Here is a 25,765-nt window from a genome sequence, read left to right on the forward strand (position 1 = left end):
AAAGCAGCTGTAGATTCCAGTTACCAATGCCAGCACAAGAACAGGAAGCATCAATCAAATTACCTACTAACAGTAGTACCAGCTGTACTAAGAGGAGATTAATAATAATTCTGCAAGCATGTCTCTGATTCACTGCCAGTAAGAGGATAGGAACAATCTTCCAAATAACACAAAACAAGCAAATCCTAAAATATTTATTTGTTCCCATCTTTTGCTTAGTTAGGAATCAGACTACGTTTAGAAGCTATTAAGATTGGCTTTGGGATAAAAGAAATTCTGATTGTCCTTCCCTGCTATTTTCTAAGCTGACTGTGCTGGGATATACATCTGGGAGTTAGATGGGTTTTGGAGAGCTTTTGCTGTTTCCACTACAACTGTTTTAAGAGAGCATTTGGGTGGAGAAATCTGATTCTGAGAACCTACCAACCGCCGCTACACGTAACCTCTCCTCCTGCCTCTTCCTTTTCTTAGTTAGCAGTAGTTATTTTCTGACTTTTGATTGAATCTGAGATAGTTGAGTTTTATAACATTATCTGTCAGTATTTTCCACCTGTCAGAGGAACGGTCTTTGAATTATCACATGAAAACTACATGGTTTTGTTGACAAACTGGAAAAGGAAACTATCTGTTACTTGGCTGGTTCCTCAACAATCCAAAGGACTTTTTAAGGATTTGGAAAGGAGATAAACTAAAGGAAGAAGCAGCACTGAAACACAGTGGGCATGAATTGGTTTTGGTTTTTTATTCTAACCTAAGCATCTTTTTATCAGTTGGATGTTAGTTTTTTTGTAATCTGGGTTTACAGTTCATAAGGCATACAGCTTTCTTTGCCCCAAGACTAAACCTGTAGCAAACTAGGCTTAGTCCCACATTATTTCCATTCCATCAGCTGGAAAGCGTTTAATTTTTGATCATCTCTGAACGATTTCCTGCAAACTGACAGGAGTTAAGTAGCCTGTTCCTCGTTGACGTGGTCCCATACTACCCTGCCGGAGAGGTGCTGGGCCAAGTCTACAGATCCATTCTGTCATCTCCAGGCTGTCCTCTAACTTCCATGCACCGGAGAAGAGACTGAGGTTCTTCTGGATCAAGCCATGCCTCACGCTACGCAAGACACTGAGAACTTCCTCAGCCTCCATACAGAGCATATGGCCTCTCAATCATCTGCTCAACTGTCTCGATTCTTAATTCCCCAGTTGAGGGCTGCTGATCACATTAGTGATTTTTCCTTTAGGACAAAAGGGCAGAGTGATCCAGTAAACATCACATCAACAGGAGCATCAATTTTCCATTTTTCCAATCGGAAATCGTTTTATACATACTGATTTTATTCATGTTTCAAACAACTGTTTAAAAACAAGCCCACTTGCCCTAAGAATGGTCTGTTTTACGGATAACAAAGACAGCTACTTAGCAAGAGTGCGCAGCTGTTGATTCTTACCAAAGGCACAGGACTGGTTTTCATGGACTGTTATCACACATTAGCAAAACAGAGAACATCCTACCTAATATTGTGCCAGTCTTGAATTAGAGAGCGTCCTTAGCATGAACCTCGGACCAGTTTGTTCAACTGCCCTTAGAGTCCTCAAAGCAGAAGAAATGTAGCTCTCGCTTTGACATATGTATTTCCACTCCTCTTCCCCATTCCTTCTTACAGAGAACTTATAAAACTGCTGGGCATAAATGCAAAACTGTTTCTGCCAGATTGGCTTCATTTCCTATAACGTGTTTTAGCCATGTGGATTTTCTGTGCTTATTTGAAGGAAAGGAAAAAAACATACTATTGTATAAGCGGTACAGGGAAATATCTGGGCAAGAGCTGCGGAGATAAGCACACGCTGAACAATACTTTAAACACTCAAATTAACAAGAACTGGCTTGGAAACCGTTTTTAATTTGTCAAACTCAATCCCCATCAGTGCTGCCATGGGCAACAAAAATGTTAGTCAGTTAAACTCAAGAGAAAAAGTTAACTCTCTGTGGCTGCTATCCCCCTCTCATAGATAGCATAAAGGAAATAGAAGAACTGGTGTAATGTCATAAGCAGAAAGATTTTGAAAGACTAAAATACTGACCTTTTGGAAGAAAAAAGCCCCCAAAACAACACATGCATTAGTCATAATCAAAATATTGTGCATAATACAGCTTCCCAAGAGATTTGGCTTAGTTTCAGAGCCACCAGGGTTCAGCATCAAGTACAAGACTGTTTACTCGCCTTGATGCAAGTAACACAGCATGAGGTAGAGACTGCGCATCACAGATCCATAAAGCCAAAAGGGACCTCAAAAGATCATCTGGTCCATCCCCTTGCCAAAAGAAGGATCAACTCTACCAATGCCATTTCTGACATGTTCTTCTGTAACCTGTTCTTAAAGACCTCCAACAATGGAGGCATCACACGTCCTCAAGCAATCTATTCCAGTTCTTCACTATTTTTATCACCAGAAAGCTTTTCCTGATCTCACTAAATCTTGCTGCAGTTGACCGTAACTTTTTGATCAATTTATCATGAGCAGTGGGAACAAAATTCCCTTCTTTAGAGCATCATTTATGAAGTAAAAGAATGTGATGTCTCCCCTTTTCTCTGACTAAACACCATGTTTCTTTGAGCCTTTTACTAGTCACAGTTTCAAGTCCTCTGATCATTCTTACCACTCTACACTCATTTTGGTCTGCATCTTCCCTGAGGTGCAGTACCCTAAGCTAGATACTGCACTCCAGCTCACTCCCCAACAGTCTTAGGCAAACCTGGGTAACTTTACATATATTGCAGGCTGTTTCTGTTTATACACCCCAATATTACACCAATTTTTTCTACAAGAGTATGTGATCAACCATGACATTTTTATATTTTTCTTTCCACACCACTCAAACTTAGTTCACTCTTGTTCTGCATGCTTTATTTGCATATCCACTTACTCCTGGCTAGGCACTGTTCCTTATACAATATACATTTGCATGGTTTGATAGAGATCACATTTTGATGAGCATAGAGTATAAATCAGAAATGGTGGCAAAATATTTGACAATAACCTGATAATTAAATATATTTGACAAATCAACTATTCAACAATATCCTGATAATTAAAAGGTATGCCCAAACTTCCAAAGATAACTGCATGTGATGCACACTTCTGCCAGTCAACACTGTAGAAAGCAAGAAAGGTCATCTGCCTGTCCCGAGACACAGAAAAAGATCTGAGCATTGAGCTTGCAGTCTTCTAGATAAAGAAAGTCTACTGCAAAGGTATAGCTTTGTTATTGCTCGTGACCGTTGCTACTAGAAAAGGCAAGCTGAGAGCAATAGCCATTTACTCCTGTACCCTCATAGGTCTTGAGATGACAGAAAACCTTTTGCTATAAACCCAGGATAACGAGCTGAATTTTGCTAGAAAGGAATCAAGTATTAGTATCATTGTACTACCAAGATACATTCTGTGCATCTCCAGAACAGCTTTGTTTCCTTTGCAGAAAATACTGCAAAGGACACAGACTCTTAAAACCCATCACTCAAGGACAGTAACAATAACCTCCTGCTGCTGTTCCACACCAAATTCTCTTATCTAACCAGTACTCCTGCCCACTTTGGGAAATGTTAATCACAGCAGGCTGAATCATCTTGGATGACTCCTAAACAAACCCTAATCTGGATTTAGTTTAGCAGGCAACATGCAGACATGATTTAGCTTGGCATTTTTAATATATGTATATATGTACATACATATACACGTATTTGTGTAACTAACCTAAGATACATTTTCTAATCATTCAATAACTTTCTACCTCTAGTCCGAATGGTGGAGAGGCCATACCAAACATCTGGTTTTTCACTTGCACTTAACTTAAGCAACATCTGCTACCCACAGTAGCTGGCAGTTGTGTTTCAGTGTAGTTCTTTATCCTTACTTACCCTCTTATTCGCCTATGACTAAACCCAGTACAGAACAGGAAAATTGTCAGGGTACACACAAAGACAGCCCACCATTTTGGCACAATTTAAATTGAAGGATTAGTACTGTGCTCAAACTATTTGAGTGCCTGTAGCACATGAGATACTATGTTTGTGTTTATCTTTGTTCAGTGAGAGGAGCATCTTTGACTACTGAGAACATAAAGCAGCATGTTTTCCTGATATGTTCACATTCTGGCTCACTTAGATTTGTTTGTAGGTCACTAATCTTTCCATTTCATTAGTTACATGAGGCTCATTTAAAAAAAGAAAACAGAACTGTAGCAGTCACTTTAGAAAGTGTTTATTCAAAAGCTTCGTAGCACCATCTTGTTTTTTAAAACATCCAAATAAAATGCAGCAATTAAAATGTTTTTTCTGTTGAGCATGACACTAACTCCACCTGTGAACTTACTTATGGTTGTTCTTGCTAATATAACTGAAAAATAGCGCTCCTGTGCACAGACATAGCACTGGGCCTTGATATGGGTTATCCAGTCCTAGCTCAATAATGGAAGAATAAAAACAAGTGAAACTGGAAACCTCAAGGAAACAGTTCCCCCCTCCCCCCCAATTCTGCTGGAAGAGAAAATTTTCTAAAGGTAATTTTTAGCAGTTTCAATTCTTACATCCGCTCCAAAACTTCAGCAAAACTAAAAATGTAAATATATAAAATATTTTGGGCATTCTTTTATGGTACAAGTCAGACCATGGATGGTTAATTTATAAGTATCTTGATGTATTTGTTCTAACAATCACCTAGCGTTAATTCTAAAGGGCCTTTTATGGCCATCTTTTCTAGGAAAAACACTGGTCAAAATAATTCTACTAAGTTACTATGCTGATTTTTATTAAAAATTTAAGGTAAAATCAAACTGCCATTGACAGCACTTGTAATACATTTTCATCATGAGTTTTTTTTCCTTTTCCCTTTTTAGTTTTGCAGAGTAGCCTGTCTGAGAGCTTTATTCAGCCAAGTCAGTAAAGCGCTATTTCCCAAAGATCCTTAACTTACATTTCAAGAATATGGACCATGCTGAGTGCTTGGTCACATTATCATTTGGCTATGGCTTCCAACCATTGGAATTCTCTATTGCATCTACTTCTGGTTGACCGTTAAGAGGCAAATATTCTGTAGTTCACTTGGCTAAAGCCCCCATAGGGTCCCAAGCTGGCAAAACAATTGGTTCCTGCTGCATCACTGCCAAGATGTCTTCTGGTACATGCTTCTTATCCACGACAACTTCATACACGTACTCAGAAAACCAGTCATCAGTCATGATCAGGTAACCTGGAGATGAAAACACAGTTCATTACAACAGAGAACCATTACCAATACAGCGAAGCAGTCACATACAAGTTTCACCTATGAATGATACATTACAAACAGGACCTAGTCATACTTCGCATCTCTCAAGACAAAAAAAAGAAATCACAAAGAAATTAACATATAGGCTAACTGGATGTACTTCATGTACACTGACAGACCAAGCAAGAAGCCTGCTAGGAAAAACATGACCCAGAATATTCATCATTTGTGCTTCCTCTGTTAAAATAGGCATTGAGAACACTCAAGTGAATTACAATGCCTTAAAAAAAAAAAGGCATTTAAGGCAGAATGTAAAGTTATTGAGTCCCTGGCTTTAGAAGTTTTCAGAATTTTGTGAAAAGGGAAATTTTCCAGGTGAATACTCAAGCCATCTCTGGCTTAAGAAAACTTTGCTGTTTTAGTTCTTGCAGTAAGAGGAGGCCACCTGCTTTCCTCAAATATAAAGCCATCTAAATCACATTTTGGCTGAACTAAATCTTAATTTTCTCCCTTAATATAATTCTTACTGAGAATTTCAGTGAACAGCCTTTGAATTGGCGGGGGGGAAGTCACATTTAGAGTATCACAGGTTTTAGGAGAAAGCTACCATTGGAAACAAACTATTCAAGGTGAACTGAAAATAAGAGTAGCTGGGAGAAAGAAAGCATTTAGAAGACAGATGAGAAGACTATGTAATAAAGTTCCTCATGTCCTTATACAGTATCATCACACAATCAAATGAAACAAGAAAATGTCCAAAGAATGTGGACAATAAATGCATCTATCTACACCATCTTGTTTCTAAAGCAAGAGATCAGATAATTCCCATAAATTAAAAACCCTATCAATTGTAATCCAAGCTAGAAGCCATTTTGGAAACATTGCCAAAGGGAGCTGCCTTGATTATTCTCTCTTCAGGATATGAGTTCTTGGGACACACAAAAACCTCTCACTCCCAAGAGCCAACAAGTAATTGTACCCTGAGAGGATAATGAACTCTGCCTCTGACATCCTGTATCTCAAAGCTTGACAGTGCTGATTAGGATCGCAGTGTCTGAACGAGAAGGAAGCGTCAAGCAGAACTTCAGAACATGCAAATAAGTAAGGTTGCTCTTTGAGAAGGCCTGTGCCCAGTGTCACAATGAAAGCCATTACCAATTTCTTCATTAAAAGAGACACATACTTCACACGCAGCAATACATACACCTAAGAGCCTGCCTAAGGCAACCCTGAGCTCTGCACTCCATCCAGGTAACAGGCAGAAGCGAAAAAGAAACAGAGAAGTTTATTGCATTTCTGGGCAGGGTACACAATGGAGTTCTACCTCAGGTAATTAATCTATTGCTTCACTCAAACCATTTGTATGTTAAGGCCAGAATACGGAAAAAAACTTACAACAGCACCATCTTCTTGTAACAGAACACAGCACCTGACTATAGAAGTGTACTCCTCTGTATGAAGCTGGTCCATATTTCTCTAACTTACCCAAAGGAAAACCTGAACATGCAGCATTTTAAAACTGACAAGCTGCTGGCCAGGGATAGGTCAGTCAAGGATGAACGGCCTGCGAGTTATTGCATAACCTAGGATTTGGGCACCTGAAAATAAAGCCCTTGAAAGCTCCCAAAGGACCTAGTACAAGCCACTTTGTGCTTGTGCCGTAACTCCTCCACAGGGAGGACAAATTAACAGAGCCTTTCTGTCTTAGTGTACTTATGGGATAATAAATACATGTATACCAATACAGAAACTAAATGTCTACAGTTAAATCCTTAAAATGTCTTCATGCAGAAGAGTATCTATGCAACAGTCAGTACAAGAGATTAAAAAAGTCAAAAGGGAGCTGACTTCTAGCTGGAGATGTATCACAAGAAAGTTCTTTTCATGCCAAAACAAGCAGATGGACCCCTATCAAATGGATGTGATAATGATTTAGTGTTCCCCTCTTGCTTGCTTTTAAAAAAAGATATCCTATGGGATAAGCTGGGTTCAAAGTTAGGTAATAATGTACTGTGTCTCCAGAACAAAAGAGTAAGCAGAATAATTAAACTTGCCTGTATGGCTGACAAAGTGCCAGTAAAACACAGAAAGGAAATATTTAACTGGGAAGTGACTTTTTTACCTCAAAAAACAAGCCATGTTTGTCAGCAGCTGTGTTTTTTCCTTGAGGAAAAACAGACAGGATTCCAAGAAACACTTTTACAACAAATATGAGCGTAATTACTAAATATTTAGGAGAGGCAATGCTAGGCTGTTCCCAGGGCTTCCCTTTCTCTGGGACAAGCACTACCACAAGAATTCAGTTCTGCCCATTCCACAGAGCACAGGCATATAAATAACTTCATCCCATGATGCCCAAACCAGGAGTCACAGCCTTTCCAGTCCCGCACCATGCAAGTCTGGGGAAAGAGGTGTTACCTGGCACCTTAGACTGTACTCAGAGCAAAGCAACAGGGACCCCATGTGAAAAAACACTTCCATTTCCTACCAAGGAGAAGTCATTTGTTTGCTTGCTTTTTAATGACTCAAAGTCTAGTCCCTGGTGTTTTGTTGCAGGCTGTACCCTTTATCATCCTGTCCAAGAAATAATGGAGTTGGGGCTTACTTGTATCCCCCACACCCAACTGGGCCTCAACTGGGATGTGCCAAGTTTAACATCATTCTTGGCTGCCGCTTTACTGATGGGGATTCTGGTTCTCTGCACTGGACTTATCCAAGCACAGCTTCCCAATTACTTAACAAGGCAGATAAGATAAAAAAAAAATCACTGCCAGACAGACTCAGTGGCATAGCAAGAGAGCTAGGACAGACTACAAATCCTCACCCTCCTACACCAGCTAGTACTGGACACTGAAGAGTGAAAAAGTAGGGCAGGAGGAAGGGGAGGAAACCCTGTCAAGTTACCTCTTCTAATGTTTGAGAATGGGCTCTGAAGGATATGTCCAATTGTCTTTAGCTCAACAGTGGGTTGTTTGGTCATACCTAAGAAAATCATTCAGGGATTCACCTCCCTGAAAAAAGTAGTCTGAAATAAGAGTCAAGCTTCCTAGTTCTGATGGGATTTTCTGTCAAGGCACTTTTCCAGGCAACTCCCTAACCAAAACAAAATATAGACAGTGAGCAAGACTTTTCCAGAGGCCATGGTCTCTACCAGTACAAAAAAAGATAAGTGACAGTGACTCACCCAGAAAAGTTCACATAGATGGCTACACTTTTCATTTCTAGTTGCTGTAGGTTTTGGTTTTTGGTTTTGGATTACATGCTCAAAGCAAAGCAAGCCAAAAATGCATATGGTTCTCCACACATATCGATCACAGCCTCTGCAGCTCCGTCAGAGCATTCACTGATGCTCCAGCCCAGTAACACTAGCACAGAACTGCCGCTGTTCAGTCACAGCTCAACAGGTACAACTTTTACTAGCAGTGTCAGGTTTCAGTCTACTGCATTGCGGTTTGGGAGTAATAGCCAATATCCTGAAATTGAGCCCAGTCTTTCTCCAGTTCTAATAAAGAACAACTCTGAACCCTGGCCAAAGAGCACATACGGCTAGCACAATCAAAGTTGCTGAAAGACACCTATTAACTTCAGAATGTTTGGAGTACTAACCAAAGTCCACGCTGAACAGTTGTACAGCAAGCTGAGTAAGGCACTTGCTTCCTGGAAGCATTCCTCTAACACTAGTAGCATCTAACATCACAAACCAAGTATCTGGTGTGTCTCAAAACAAAGTGTTCTGACAATAAGGGCACAACTAACCAGGTATTTCTATATTTTATATTCTCTATTATACATAAAGGTGCTTAAGAAAATAGTTATTAGTTTGTATTTGGAGACAAGAAAAGTTTTGATGTTACTTCTTTTTAGTATTGATTTAGCTTCTTTACTTAATCCAACATTCCAAAGTATATTTCACTACTGTCACACTGATGAGCATTGAATGCTGAACATCAACATAGTTTCATTGTTTTGTCAAGACTAAAGATTTTTATTGGGATACTTTGCTGTGAATGTATACAGCCAACTCAGAACAGACACTACTGCAAGACCCAGAGGCCAGAACATAAATTAAGACACTGTTCCAAGAATATTATACATGAACATCTAACTAAATGTAGAAGATATCAAAAGCTTATGAATAAGACCACTTCCTAAAACAGAGTTTTCTGGAAATAGTCTATTCCCAGAAGAAAACTCAGACATCCTGGGAAATATCAGCCATACAAGATCTTGTGAGCACAACATTTGGGATTAATGTGCAACAGAAAAATGTGGTCAGCAATGACTATTGTGTTATGCTGCGGGACACACTGAAGTCTGGCTTGGCATGCTCATCAGTGAGCTTATGCCATGGCTGAGTCCACACCCAGCCTGTCTCAGATAGGAGATAACAAAAATCATGGAGTTCCCCTCCACTCCATTTAGGAAAAGCTGACTGACTGCAGGCCTTGGCAGAGCAAAGTAGAAATGCTCTCACACCATCAGCCCCACTCACGTCGCGCCAGGGGAGGTCAGAGCTGGCCCCCCAGACCCAGCAGAGAAGCACCCTCCAGTCATCCCCAGGCTGAGCAGGGAAGCAACTAGAAGGAATTTCCTAAGCCACTGCTCAGCTGTGACTCACCATTCTGTCCACGCTGCCTGCCCGTGTGCCACGCCAGGCTGGCACATCCACCCCGCTACAGCCCTACAGCACTTACAAATCCTTTTTAAAGGAACAATAGTGCAGGCTGAGACAGTCATAAACAGGAAAGCAAGCTCACACAGAAAACCTGGCATGAGCAGAACTGCATGTTAACTGTGGACTTTGTTGTTGCTGGTGCTCGTCATACCAGAGAGGAACACTGCAAGGATGCTGCTGGTCACATTTTCAGCATGGCTTCACAAAGGCAACCAGAATTTCAATTTTTTTTTTTTTTTTTTTTTTTTTTAACACAGACTGGTGTTGGAGCTAGAATAGTTTACATGGGAGCTATTCACAGCACAAGCTAGAACCAGCCATATACATTTCCGCATTTACAAAATCAGTAAGTAAAAGCTTGCAGTGATTGATAAACAGTGCTTTAAAAGAAAATATAAACTACTTAGGTTTCACACATGACTCAGGAAGATTAAGTAATATCAGCCACAGCCAGCATGCGGTCCCAAAGATGAGACAGCTGTAGTGTACAGATTCAAGCTTAGCTCTGTCAACAAAAACTTTAGGACATTTAAAAGTATTGCCGTGAAGTCTATTTCTCCTTTCATACTAGGAGAAAGCATTTCTATACAGTGCAGTTCTGTGAAGTGATCCTATCTTATTTGATACTGTGAAGCATTTCTTATCTATCGTCCCTTTATTAAAAGATCGGTTTACGCGTCCACTGGAATTCTTGGTACCTCAGAAGAGAAGAAGTACTACTATATTTTCAGACTAATACTACCAGATTTTTCAGACTTGTGTTCTGCAGCAAAGGATTATGAGCAACAAAATAGCAAAGGTTCTGCTCTCCCCCTGTCACACTTGTCAAACTCCTACAGCTGCTGGGTTCTTTGTGGCAGGGATAATAGCTGGCAATTTACTTGTGATGAACAGCAAACTGCTACACAAGGCTTAGGAAAATAAGCAGCTTTACAGCAATAAACTAATCAACCTTAAAAAAGGTTGTAATGAAATACTTTAGATAAAGTCTACCAGTATCTTCCTATACCTTCCACACACAAAATAAACAGTTTGGTTATTGGATTGTCAAAAGCTGCAAAGACAATATGTGCCCCATATCATTAAGCTATATTCAGAGTTCCAGTTCTAGCCTCCAACATATGTGCTTCTGTCAACTTTGTCCTCCTGCCCTTGGGACCAAGATGCCCTGTCTGTCAAGAAGTGTCAGCCTCAATCACTTATGGCCACCTCCCAAAAATGCAATTGCCTCTACAGTTGAACTTGCAACCACAATGTCAAGTTTATCCAGTGACATTTCCTGCTTCTCCATTCAATGTTTACATTCAATTTACTTGATCTAAGTCACATTTAAGTGAAGAATGTTTGTCTTCCGGGAATACAGTGCCATAACGCAGTGATCCCCATGCTGTTTGCAGGCTTGTTTCATGCACATCCTGGTGAAAGACACACAGCACATCCCCTTTCCCCCTTCTACCTCCTTATTTCCAAACACTAAGTTCAGCTTTCTGTTCCCATGACTATGAATTACCTTTATTACCACGGTCTTCACCCCAGGAGTTTTCCACTCTCCATTTTTCAAATGCCTCTTCTTGTCCATCCTGTGACAAAACAAATCAATAGCTATTCAGTAGTGAAGGACCATACAAGTTTATAGCAGCCAACCCTTCCAAGTCTAAATCCAGCACCAGCAAACCACAGAGCTCCACTCCAAAAAGTCTACAGGCATTGGCGAGTTTCAGACAATGGTTTCTTGCTAATGGTTGGAGAAATGTAATTTTCTAAAATACTTGTCTACCCACCTACATAAAATATGAGGAAATGTGGTCAAGAAGAGAGCCTGCAATAAATATTTATTTTAACCAGAAAACTTAAATTTAACTAAATTTGAGTTTGGACAGGAAAGATGGGGAGGGACTATCAGGGAGTGTAGTGATAGGACGAGGGGTAACTGTTTTAAACTGAAAGAGGGTAGATTTAGATTAGGTATTAGGAAGAAATTCTTCACTGTGAGGGTGGTGAGGCACTGGAACAGGTTGCCCAGAGAAGTTGTGGATGCCCCCTCCCTGGAAGTGTTCAAGGCCAGGCTGGATGGGGCTTTGAGCAACCTGGTCTAGTGGAAGGTGTCCCTGCCCATGGCAGGGGGGTTGGAACTGGATGATCTTGAAGGTCCCTTCCAACCCAAACCAGTCTACGATTCTATGACTTAACTGACAGAATTTAAGCAGCCTTCCCTATCACCTGTCAGGGCATGGGGGCCTTCTGAAATGCAGAATGCACAACTTGCTTGACCTAGGAATCAGAGGAAAGGAAGAAGGGTGATGAAGCAACTTATAATTTAGACCAGTATTAATAACAGCAAGTGCAAACACTTGAAGAATCTAGCTGAAGGATACAGCTGCAAGTTGCGTGCTTTGAAAGATATACAAGGCTTCTAACGAGCATGAAGTACATTTAACTGCATGTTCAGAAGCATGCAGTATTCTAGCCTGCATTGATAGATTTGAACCAGCCTTCAGATATACACAAGTACATGAAAGCACCGAAAACAGCTTCATAGGCTTGCTGTGCCACAAAGTGAACTGTTGCTTCCTTCAAGCAGCCTCTCATGAGGAAACAGCAGGTCCCTTGAGGAACCAAAGAATAGTTTTTCTTTTGCTACTAGAATTTTTTTAATACAAAAAATTAATCTGGAAAACACTCCACAATCCCTTTTTAATATTCAATGGAATATTGTTGTATTGCTTCTATTCTCAGTTAAAAAAATATAGGACAGTCCTTAAAGTGAGACACTTGAGAGCTACCAGACTAAGGATAAGTCAACTCTTGATGCTATCAGACAGAAACTGGGATAAACACATTTATGTACATTAAGTTTTTAACCAAAAGGTGCATTTAATCCACATCAATTTTTTATGTTGTAAAATTGTAATAGGATTCTTTAAATCTTCAAAGCCTTTTTATAAAGTAGGTAAATCCAAAGTATTACATTTTACAACTCAAAGCTCCTTTAGATTAAGTTAAGGTTTAATACAAGACAACACGTTCAAACAAGAACTAGAAACAACTTAGTCCATTTTGAATGTGGAAAAGCCTCTAAATGCTGAATTTGTTCTAGAATAATTTCTTTTAAACTATCTTTTGATTTTAGAGATACCATCCATCATATACTGATCTTGTATACATCCTTTTCTTAAAGGAATTGGGTCACATTTGATCAAATTTTATGCAACTATACATTTAGGCATGCAAAAGTATGAATTTAAAAATACAGACCATAGACTACAGCTGCCAATGAAGTGCAGCCAGTAACTCAGTACAACCAGTACAAACATACAGACTTCAGTTGTGAATAGATAAATAGGTTTTGAACATTAGAAAAAGTATCATTGTTAGTATCTAACTGAAAAACAATGAAAATTTTTTTTAAAGATGCGTTCTGATGCAATCTGATACACAAAACAGAAGTCTTAAGAGCTCAGAACACAGAACACAACAGGAAAAATTATACTGAGTTGTAAAAAGTAACTCAGAAAAATTCTTATGACTCAGCAGTCCCATCTCAAGTCCTCAAACTCCAGAGCTCAAGCAAACCTTCAGTTATATGCAAGCTTGTATTTTACAAGCCAAGGTCATGTTGGACAGGAAGAGATCACTTCAAAGAAACTTGAACAATGACAACTTCTGGAAATAAATGGAAAACATCAACATTGCAGATAACCCCGAGTTGTAAATTTTCACATGGTTCTTTTTACTTCATATGTGCTTTGTTATACTGCCAGGAGCAGATTCAGTTGGGGATTTCTCTCAGCCTACTGTCTGCCACAGAGCTATTTTGGACACCATTTTCCTTCCCTGATTAGGTGTAGGTCAGAGAGGTCACATGCCAGGGAGTTGCAGGAGGTTAAGATTGTTGCAAAGTGCCTCCTACCGGCATTTTAACAGAAGGAGCTTCATGCTGTAAAACGTAGATTGGACTAACCCACGCAATGGGACAGGGTAGGAAACACTTGCTGTCATACTAGATTTCCGGCTCAGCAAGATACATCAGAATCTGTATTTAAAAATCAGTTAACATAGGTTTTCTGGTATCTTAAAAATAGAAGCTGACTTTCTTTTCCCTTTCTCCAATAAAAGCTTCTGGGCAGAAGGAAAGAAGTCCTTGACTTGTCTAAAATTCTTCCCTCCTTGTTAAATATTTATAGTTCTGAACACTCAGACACAAACAACCCAGGGAGAATAGACAACCTAGGCCTTGTGCACCAGGGTGTTGTGGCACACATGCGCAACTCCAGCAGAACAGCTTACACACTGTGAATGAGCCCAGAACACATAAACAAGCTGCCAGAATATTCAAATACATCTGTGCAAGCATCAGAACTTCTGGAGGGAGACTCTACCTTCTCGGTGACAGCCGTCAGGACCATGGCATGGGTCATCATTGATTCTCCAAAGATTAATCGTTCTGCTTTGTTCATGTTCTTGACGGAGACACCAAACACCAGCTCATGATTAAATCTATTAGAAAGCCACATAAGCAATATCAAAAAGGATGCAGGGAGAATTCTCACTAGTAAATCAGGGAATCAGTAGACTGCACTGTCCCAGGAGCCAGTGCACAGGTGTACAAGTTCAACTGTTTTTAGTGTCAGAATAAATGCAAAACCTGATCCCTTTAGGAGTTTCTCTCACCAGATACTAGACAATTCAAATTAGTAAGAATATTTAACAACCACTTGTATTCATCTTTAAAGGATTCAGATTTTAGCTAACAAGTGAAAAAAATTTCTGTTGCTGCTGAATTACTTAAGTATACTCTTTTGGGGTATATAATCCAAAGCATGTACAAATTAGTTTCTTAAGCAGCTAAAGGACTGTTTATGTCCTAGCCAAGTATCCCAAATGGTATTCTGTTTTGATTTTCTACTTACATATTCATGTCATTGATTCCCAGCTTGCCATAGAAGTGCTTTGCAACATCGCAGCCAAACCACACAGCCTACAAATAGAAGGAAGAGTCATGTCTAGGCCATATCCTAGTGAGTTTTATATTACAAGAGTTGCATCACACCATCCAGGAAGAGAAACCAAACAAACCTCGCCATCCTTAATAGATGCTGCAGCTAATTTTTTCAAGACATCAACAGGCTGGTTGTTATAGAGCGTTTTCCTCCCTCCTACCATGTTGCCCAGGTACTCCACTGTATACAGCCTGTTGTATGGATTCTGAGGTCGAGGATCATTCACTAGACAAATCTGCCAAAAACCAAGATGTCATAAATTAAGGAGCAACTTAACTGAAATCTTTGAGAACTAAATCTAGATGGATTTCAGAGAATCACTTTTGTCCCAGCTAGCTGTCTGTCCCATTAGCAAACAAGCCACTCGCTGAAATAGCAGGTTTTTTTAAGGTTTTGTTTGGTTTTTGTTTTAAGTTCACCTCATAACTGTGGCATTGCAGCTTTGCATGTTATTCCTGCTCTCTAATGGCTATTGTGGGGCATTTTATGACTGATTTGATCATTACATATTTTATCATTACAAAATCATCATGGAAGTGCAATGCCAGATCACAGCTAATTGAAGTCATTACAAAATCATCATGGAAGTGCAATGCAAGATCACAGCTAATTGAAGGGTAAAGCACAAACAGGAGAATGGGGAGAATAAACAGAAGGCCATCTTTGACTTGTGGGAGCAGTACCCATCCCATATGGTGCAGTTACAGGGGCGGACAGTACACTTGCAAAAGTGGAAAATAAGTGGCTTCGCAGCAAAAAAGGTCTTGGGAAGCTACTGCCTTTCAGCAGCCCCAACCTTGTCCTCCATGTTGAAGTAAGGCTTCACATGCTCATTGTAGAACTGGACCGGTGTCACAGGGCCATATTTGTGGTAGTTCTTCTCCTTATCCCGGAACTCCCAGCAGAAGGTCTCCGGAGGGCTGCCCAGGCAAGTACTCACTATTCTGAATACCTGCCCAGAGAAGCAAACAGCTGTGAACTCGCTGATACATGCAGGTCTGCCTCTGCTACCACAGCAATGCCACTGATGAATGGATTTCTCTGCATAAGAACCAACTGGAGAAATGGGATCTTAATGGCCACCTTTGAAGAACATGAATAAATGTACACACATGAATTATTTGCATTCAGCTCTGGAAATCTAGGTGTTTCATCAGTTCAAAACCAATCTGAAAGGCCACAGGAAAATAAACAGAATCTCTCTCCATTCTCACACTCTACATTCAGGCAAGCCATCAGGCAAAACAGAAGCTTAAGGTGGAACATATAAATTCCAGGTTATCCTAGGAATGCAGCAGCCAAAAGCAAAAGCAATACACTGCCCAGTCTCATTCCAACATTCATAAGTAATTCTGAAGCTCCTTCAACAAGATACTATCCCAGCACAAGAGAAACTATGAAACTGATTCTAGAAAGGCTTAAGCATTCAGCATGACCTGTTCCACCAGGTGATTTGTCCCATGCAGAGACAAACCAGACCTTCTAACATGCATACAGGAAAGCATTTTATCCCAGTGTTTCCCCTGTACCAATTCCTTTTTTCCTGTAATGTTCATTTGGATTTCAAAGATGGGCCTTTGCTTCTTTTCAAAAGCCTAGAATAATCTTCTTGTCTGTTTGAATATGTTTAACAATGTCTCAGTTCAGGGTTGAGCTGGCAGGTTATCTAATTTAATTCAAGATCCCTGCCTGCTGACTGTGACATCCTTTGCAGCTGGCAGCTTTCTGTTGATTTTTAGCACAAAAAGTTGACCAGATTTCAAGTCATCAGCCTCCCTACAAATCAGAATATGAAACTGCACTTAAGAATCACTACTGTACTTTCTCACAGGGCTTATCATAAAATGTGCTAACTTGTAGGCAGTATAACCAGATGACTGTCTTTAGGGATATTTAGCAGGACCTGCCACAGCTACTCTGGGGACAAAGAATTCAATCATATTTAAACAGGTTTGAATCTGTTTTACTTCAGCTGACATTGGTCCACTTCAGCTCTGTCCATGTCTTGAACATGAGACAAGTCTTCCTTGCAAGGAACCAACAGGTTATTTAAAATAAGAGAAGGGGGAGTCAAATCTCAAACGCACCTTCTGCACTAGGATCCAATGCCTGTGGTTTGTGCCAGCTTTCCTAGGCTGTCAGTCTTCACACTTTCCTCTCACTGACTTTTCACAGGAGCAGAGACAGAATACCTTTCCCAAAGCTGACTTACTCTTTCTGGAGCTAGTTGAGTTGATTTATATGGATCCTAAGGCTCCATAAGAACTAGCTTCGTGCTAGTGGGCACTTTGTGCTGGTGGCAAAAGGAAGGCAATGTTCATGCTAAGTAACACTATTTGGCTGTGCACAAAATACAAATAAAGGTGTTCTTGCTCCAAGCAATTTAAGAAAACAAGTGAAGAGATTAATTATGGGTTGAAACAAGGGTGCAGGCTTAATGTTTTTACTGGAGGACACAACATTTATTTCTCAATAAATATGTTAAAGAGCAAATGTAAATCCCTAAACTACTATAAATATTTAATTTTGCACAGACTACACAAAAGGTAGCATTTGCTGTGGATACAACCACATTACCTCAGATAACCCCAAGCGGTAAGAGATGAAGCTATGAAAAAATAAGCATGAAAAACGCCTAAAAGGAGAGCAACAAGCAAGTGGGCTCCAGCCAGAGGAAGGAAAATGATGGAGACAGAAGTCTCAAGTTAACAGAGGCAGTGGAGCCTGGGATTGGCCTCCCCTAATTGTTTTGCCACCACACCCATCATAGGCCATCTCTTAGTATCTCACAAGCTTCCTCTATCAATATTTAAACTAAAAGGTGACTTATATCACTCTAGTGACAACTAGAGCCAAGATAAGGCAAAGATATAGTGGCTTGTGCTAAAAAACAAAACGAATGAGGAAGGGAAAAGGACACTTCTGATAAGGACAAGTCTATAAAGGAGAACAGTAAAGGAAGAAAAATTCAATCACATGCACCGCACTGATTTCAACTTCTGACCTGCTGTGCACTGGTTTGATAAGAAGAATGTTTATACACTTCTGGAGTGAATATTTAATCTTGTGTTCTAGTACAACTGCCCCATTTTAGCTAGAGCACTGCCTCCCAGCATGAGCAAACCAAGATTTGCTATGCAAATAAACTTCACAGAACAAAAACAAGTTCCACATACAAGAACAGATGCAATGGCACTTGTATTTCATGTATTTATCTGTATAAGAGTGATCTCAAACCTTTAAAACTAAGTGCTTTTAAAGTATACAAGACAGGTGCAATTCCACATTTCAACTACAATGTTTACTGAAAGTAAATCCACTTAAGCTGCAAACCACTATTACCGCTGCAAGAGGAAATACTGTGTTAACTTCAGAGAATTAAGCACAATATTTTTACAGAACAGACAAACTGCAATCAGTTAATGAGCCTTTAATGCCGGTTCCAGGATCCCTTGTCAGAGGGCAAGAGGCTCTAAACAAATGAAGAGACATTTTGCAGTGAACTGTATGTCATTGCCCTAAAAATGAATATCTCTAGGAAGCTTTTGATGTCTGCTGTAAAATCCTCCAAGGGCTTTTGGACACACACACTGGATGTAAGTCATATTAATTCGCTTTTGAACTAAGTGCTGATTGGCAACATACTGGGGTAGGCTCAAAGCACAGAACTACTGTTGATCTTAAGGCATACATTTCATAAAAGTTTTCGTTTCAATAATATAACCCAAGGAACACAAATCAGTTTTCTTTTTTAATCTAACCTTAAAATTAGATATATTAGTGGAACTGCCTGAAGCTTTACAGGAATAGCTGGTAGGTTCTGCCCAATACTGATGTTTACTGGATTGCAGAAAAACTAACACAAATAACCAAAACATTTGATTTCTTGAGTCATCTAAAGACAGACATTGAAACCACTGGGTCACTTTGCATTGTATGTTTGAGAAACAAATGAAATATATACTTTTTTTAAAGACACATGCACTTTGTCAAACTGTAACAGCCTGAACTTTTAAAATTTATTTTGGCTATTTAAGAATCAAGTATGAGGACTACGGAGTAAGAAAAATGACATGTGCCACTGTCATATTCAGTGTGAATGGATGGCAGCCACACACTACACACAGACTTGCTGATTGATTTGATTTAATTCACACAGCCAGAAACAGATGCTGTGATTCCTTCCTCTGCTGCCCCCCAGTATCAGACCACAGCTGGATTCAGCCTTGTGTTCAGCTCACATCTTTTCCGTAATGCAGAGAACTCCCTTTTGTTGTTCTTTTCTGCTCTCTTGTGGGGAATTTCTGCAACAACACTTGTGCTGTACGATTTTACATTCAAAGCCACCAGAATGCAATTTTCAACCTGCCTCTTTCCTACTATTTATAAAAGCCTGATAGGCTGCTATTTTGATCTCTCTTAAGATACAACATGCTGCTTTCCTACAGAAGAGAGCAGATGTCTGTAAAATGTCATAGTTCTGGGATCTATAAGTTCAAGATATTTGTCTGGAAGTATTAGAAAAATTCAGAATGAGATAAGCAAGAAGCCACTTCAAAAAAATTCACTTGAATACCTCCAAGCACATTGCCATACAAAACATTCCTAGTTAAGCAAAAGGCACTTGTTTTGTCTGATCCAATAGCTATAGAACAAGAGTAAGCAAAAAGTCTCATCCATTCTAGCCTCATGTTCCAAGAAGATTCATGTCACACAAGTATATTTACCTCTTCTATCATAGTGTCCATTGCAGCACAAATTTCTCCTTTAATTGTTCCACTTTCCACCATATTTCTTAGCCGCAAACAGTATTCTCTCATCTGTTTGAAGAAAGAGTCATTTTATTACACGAGTATGAAAGGTGCCACCTAATCAGGTTTTAGGACTTCCTATCTGGTTGTTTCAAGCACCTATTTTACTCTTTGTAACATGTTTTCAAAATGAAAACAAAGTCTTTCAGAAGGCTTTGTTAGATATTGATTCTCTAAAAAAAAAAATCAGTTGAATGATTTAAAAGTAAAAGATCACAAAAAAATCAGAAGTTAACAAATAGTTGCAACTCAATTACTATTTTCCAGCCACTGACTTGAAGCTTACAGCCATTAGCTCTTCTTAAGGCTTGACTTCTCTCGGTTCCGTAACTGATGCCGCAACATCCATACCCATCACCACCTCTGTGACTCACAGAGAACAGACTGTCTTCATACTGTAAAATTTATTTTGCAATTCTAATGCATAATTGATCTCTTGGTTGATAAAAAGAATGGAGCATTTCCCCACTGCATGCAGAATTGCATTAAGAAGAGCACATGCTTCCCATTACTGTCACCATCCATGAGGCCAGGAACAGCGAGTGGGGCTCCCACAAGACCAGCTGGTTTGCGATGTTCAAGACTAGAATAACATTAACACCATTCATTATGTCTAAGCTTGTTTCAGCACACATTTTACATTTTTTATGTGGATTTCAGCAGGCAATTTTCCCTGAGCATGTAGCATATGAACTGGAAAAAGATATTCAAAGCCCACTGTAAAAAAAACACTTAAATTGCCTTTTTATCTAGCTACCTACACTAGCATCCTCCCAGATTAATTCATTTCTGTAGTTCAGGGAGCAAGCTTACACCTTCCTTCAGACAAAGCTGCATACTTCTATACTGAAAGCTGATTTTTAAGATTCAGTGTTTTGAAAATACTTTTTTTATCTTTTCCATCAAATTTGGCAGTAATCTCTAGAAACCTTGGCATACTGATAGATGAACTATTGAGGGGGCGGAAGAAAGTCACCTAGATGCCAAGTGCTAGTTTTGCAGAAACAGACTTAATCAGCCACACATCCAGAATTAACTTTTTGGAAATCTGAGGATTAGGAACAATTGCTACTAAAACCACGTAGGGTACTTTCAAGCTACTGAAGCCTGGCAATGGCCATCTTCCATAAACACACCTTCCTGCTCCGTATTTAAAGATTAACATCAGACTTTGCTGAGACTTTGGGCTACTTTTTGAATAAAAGCAAGTTAAGTTGCTGAGATGCACTTAATACGTTGGTCAATAAGGAGAAATTAAGGTGGCTAGAACACTTGGAGCAGGTTCATTCCCATCCCCTCCCCTTAATTATATCATCTAATCAATTTTACCTTATGATTCAAGATCTCATTCATCCTTCTAGTAGCCTCTGTGGTATGAGACTCCGGGAAGTATTTCTTGGGGACAACACCGTACTTTTCTAAAAGAAAGTAATAAAATTGTGGGTTAACAATTGTCTTTTCCACACAGTGGATGCTAGTGCTTCTGCTTATACCCACATAAAAGCTAAGTATAGTTGGCTTTTGTGCAGAGATTATAAGGGAAAGTCTCTTATTTAAAGGTTCCAAGTATTCAAAGTTTACATTTTAATTTGTGACTGAATCTTGGCCTCTGATCTGCATTCCACAGGGGTTCCAAGAAGTGGAATCCCTGAACTGCTCAGTATCATTTAATTCAACACTTAAGTTCTAAACTAATTAGTGCTTTTTAAGAAGCTCTTTTCACCAGAAAAAACCCTGATTACCTGAAAATTAAGCTCCAGAAAGATCTTCTAAAGAACTGGGCCTCTTCTGAATTATTCCATGTATTTTATCTAAGGTTAAGTCACTAACTTCCCAGTCTCCTTGCCTCCTCAACATATACAAAACACCAGCAGCAGCTCAATTGCATCCAACATTATGGTACCAATCAAAGATCACACCATGTGAGGCTCTGGATGTAACAGCAGCATCCAAAACCTTCTCTGCCCTGATTAAATATCTCTAACAATTGGATGGGGAAAAAACATAACCTCCAGGCTTCAAAGAAACAAATTCCTTTTGTGATTCTAAACTTATATTATTGGCTTGTTGATTTAAAGGTGTCACATTGTTTCACAATACAAATGAAAGCAAATGCTAGCGTAATTCAGACACAGAGAAGTATCTCCTTAATCAGTGTAAGGACGTTCGCACTTAAGCTAGATCTTTGTAAGACCAGCATTGCCACATTCCACATCGTTTCCCTCTCACTGATCTTTATACCATCTTTCTTCAGGCTGCAACTCTAAGTAGTTTTGCTTCTGCCTTGTAGACACACCCTAGTCTAGCAATGTTTTTTTCCTTACTATGTGCCCTAAAAATTGTGTACATGGATATAAATAAACAAGGTCGAGCTGATGACTGAAGTAAAAGGGGATTGAACTTTTTTACTAAATGGAAAGTCTGGGATATCTAATTACTTCTGTTGATCTTCTGAGCTTCTATCATCATCAGCAATATGCAAGAGTGAAGATCCCAGACAAGATTTAAGCCTAATATTTATAAACTAGCATGAAAGAGATCTTTGATTAAAAAATGTAGTGGCTAATGGCATCATGTTCTTCAGCAAACTCCCAGGTCTCAAATTCAGTTTCTTCTTCTATTTTATTCCTCATCTTTCAAACCAGCGTGCAATTTCAGGAAGGGCTCCTAGTGACCAGTTCTCTTACCAATAACATTAACCAACATATCCCACTGTCCACCATCATTCGTGGGGTTGGAGAGCAGGAACTGTATCAGTCTTCCTTCCACAGGCTCCTTTTTCTGAGCTGTTTCCACAAAGGCATTTAAAAAGTAGTAACAACGTTCAACCTGAAATGGACAGACAGGGAAAAAACCTCGTAAGTCTGACATATTATGCATTAATTAATTCCTGAGTACTCAGTTCTTCAGAAGTCCTAACTAGATGAAGCTACCTTCTGTTCATCCACTGAAGTCTTTATTTTCCCTCTAGCATTCCAGGGCTTATGCTATAAACTTCTTTCTGTTACAGACCAAATATTTAGGAGTTAGCACAGAGCTTGAGGGTAGGGGAACAGGAAATGTGAAACAGAAGTTATGCAACGAAGCATGGCCCAACTAGTACTAGATTTTCTCTGTTTCCCTTAGGGGAAAAGAGCAGGCACACAGCTCGCAGATCAGTAGGTCACAAGCATGACAAACCTCAACCGAGAGTTACAGTCATGTTTCCCCCGAGCCTCCTACAAGTAGCTTTTGAAATACGCACAACACTTGAAAGACGACTTCTACTATTCCAAAACATTAACATCTTCACAACTTTCTTCTCAAGCTGAAAGTCCCACTGTGCTCAACCCACATTTAAAATACATATTTTAAGAACTTTTGAAGTTTCTTCTCATGTATGTTTTCCACCTGGATTAAGATAGTCCAGCCTAAAAGAAATTCTGTCCCAGTACTAATACCTGACTGCATAAGCCATCCTAGCACAACCTGTGACCTGTACTACTGTACCTTATCCCAGAAAAAGAGATACGACTGGCTGAATTCAAACTCTTCGATGTTGTATTTCTTCATGAAAGGAAGACGCATTGCATTGAGGCAGGAAAAGATCCAACATCTCCCTGAGAGATCAAAGGAATAAGAATTAAACTGGAACGTCCATACTCAAGAGCTGAGATAGATTTTTTTTTTTTAAACACAAGATTCATGACATGGTTCTGCCTCAAGCCTTTGGCCCACTGTTCTGGCTGAGATCGTAAAATACCAAAAAGCTCTTAAGAAGTTCAGAAATCTTTTACTGCAAATGCAGGTGTCTCAACTGATTTTATCTTAGACTATACAGAAAGGAAAACGGGCAAACGCTGCAAGTCTGAAGACTGTTATTAACTCAAGAGGATGCTGCCGGGATTCAATTTTGCTCCGAAGCCCGACAAAAGCACTTCAGAGGCAGCCCTCGCTCCCAGGAGCGCAGTCAGCATTACATCATTCATTCCCCAAACGCCACAGCCGCCGAGGTAGCGCACCCCTCCTTACCGTGAGCACCGACACCCCCCCGAACCCCCCCCCCCCCCCCCCGACCCCCAGCCCCGCGCTGGCAGCCGGGGAGCCCCTTACCGGAGTTCTTCTGGTTGGTGACGGGTTTGCCCTCGGCGGGCACGGCGTGCTGGAAGACCTGCACCGTGTCCTGCACCACCTGCCGCTGCAAGCACACCTCCAGCGGGTCGTTGCACGTCGCCACGTTCTGGGCCAGCAGGAACTGGGGCTCGGCCCGCAGCCGCCGGGTGAAGGCGGCGGCCTTCTCCGTGCTCAGCCCTGGGGGACGCGGGGCAGCCGTCACCGCCGGCCCCGCAGCCCCCCCCACCCCGCCACCGACCCCCCCCCCCCCTCCCTCAGCACCCCTTACCGCGGTAACCGGCCCCCCCGACCCATTGCTCAAGTAACGGTGTGTCTCCCGTCACCCCCCCCCCTCCCGGGCCCGTTACCGTGGTAACCCCCCCCCCTCACGGACAGTACTCCCCCCCCAGCCCAGCCCGTTGCCCCGGTAACGGCCGGGCCCCGCCCCTCACCGCGGGCATTCATGGCACAGGCGGCGCGAGCTCCCGGCACGGAAACTACCGCTCAACGGCCGGGCCCACCGCAGGTCACACGCTGAGGCGGAAGCGGCTCTTATAGCCCCGGCACCGGAAGCAGGAAGAGGGGCCACACGCAGCGGGCCGGGGGGGTGGGGTGCGGTGCGGTGCCGGGGGCCCGGCGCGGGGGCGGGAGGCGGACGGCGCGCCGCGAGGGACAAGCTTGCGGCGGTTGCGCGCGCCGTTGCGGCGGGGGCTCCATCCCCTCACACACACACACACCCCCCCACACACACCCCCGGCCCCGGTTCGAGAACGTTCGGCGGCGCCGGCGGAGGCAGCGCGCGGCGGTCCCGGTGGCCGCGGCCTCCCTGCCCCGAGGAGCTGCAGTGCCGGCGGGCTGCGTGCGGCCCAGGCCCGGCCTTGAGGCTCTGGGCAGCCGCCTTCCCTCAGGGCCGATGCGGCCCTGGGCGAGGGAGGCCCTGTGGGAGCATCCCCATCCCGCTGCCCCCGGGGGCTCTGCCCCCGGTGGTGTCACCCCCTGCTCTGTGGCTTAACGGGAGGGCTTGAAACGGGTGTCGGGAGCGGGTGGTGTCGAGGCCGGGTGCCCAGGAGCGTGAGCTGGCGCCGACATTGCACAGTAATGGCCCTCCCTGAGCGCTGGAGGACGTCAGTCAAGGACACGCTCTGGGTCGCACTGCGGAGGCTTCCTGTTGAGTAACAGCCCTGCTCCTCCGAGAAGAGGATTTGCGCATCACAGACTCAAATTGATTTACAGCGCATGGTGTTTATTGACGGTATTACTAATGTACCGTTCCAAGACATGATGAGGCCTTAAAAGCTTGCCAGGACCTTGAGAAAAATGCTTGAGCGGCGTATTTGCTGGGGGCAGGGATAGAGAGGCTTTCCTGCCATCGCGGCGCTGGAGCATTCACCCTCAAATTTCTACTGTGTATCATCGAGCGCTTGGGGCTGCCCCGAGCCCTGAGGCCTGCTCTCAGCCAAGGGAGACGGGACGTGCAACAGCGGTGCAAAGTGCCAGGCAGCTTTCACCCTGGCCAACAGAAGCTGAGATGCCCATAGGATTACCGGGAAGGGGCAGCAAGTTGGGTGGCCGCCACCCCTAACACCCTGTGAAATGGCACTGTAGGACAGGGCCAAGAAAGCAGCTGCCAGCTCAACACCTCACTTTATTCCTGCATCAACATCACGATCTGTGGCAACTCGGTATAGATTCCTCTGTGGACCGATCCGCAACCCGCATCCCTGACTGCACGTGTGTACCTTTGAGGAATAAGCACAGAGGGCAAGATCTGGCAACAGCTCAGGCAGCCCACCCCCCGTGGCGGTGCTCTAAGCAGTAGGTTAGAATGAACAGATGCAAAGGACCACTTGTATTTTGAAAAATCATATAAACTTGACCCAAAAAAACTTGTTTCAGTGCTTTATCTCATCGTCTCACGCAGGGGCTTAG

The 25,765-nt window shown here is 41.7% G+C and overlaps 1 protein-coding gene across 1 annotated transcript; it reads right to left on the reverse strand.

The window, feature by feature from the left end:
• Positions 1–4,237: 4,237 nt before the first annotated feature.
• On the reverse strand, positions 4,238–24,353 carry BLMH (bleomycin hydrolase). Its single transcript, XM_050909092.1, has 12 exons — positions 24,289–24,353; positions 23,837–24,034; positions 23,234–23,343; positions 22,432–22,573; positions 21,074–21,162; positions 19,661–19,753; positions 15,730–15,885; positions 15,010–15,168; positions 14,844–14,911; positions 14,313–14,430; positions 11,444–11,513; positions 4,238–5,240 (listed from the first exon to the last, which is right to left on the reverse strand). Exons 1-12 carry the CDS (start codon positions 24,299–24,301, stop codon positions 5,089–5,091), a joined length of 1,368 nt encoding a protein of 455 aa, XP_050765049.1. The 5' UTR covers positions 24,302–24,353; the 3' UTR covers positions 4,238–5,088.
• Positions 24,354–25,765: the final 1,412 nt, after the last annotated feature.

This window comes from Gymnogyps californianus, chromosome 20 (genome assembly GCF_018139145.2).
Source record: "Gymnogyps californianus isolate 813 chromosome 20, ASM1813914v2, whole genome shotgun sequence".
NCBI classification, from domain to species: domain Eukaryota; kingdom Metazoa; phylum Chordata; class Aves; order Accipitriformes; family Cathartidae; genus Gymnogyps; species Gymnogyps californianus.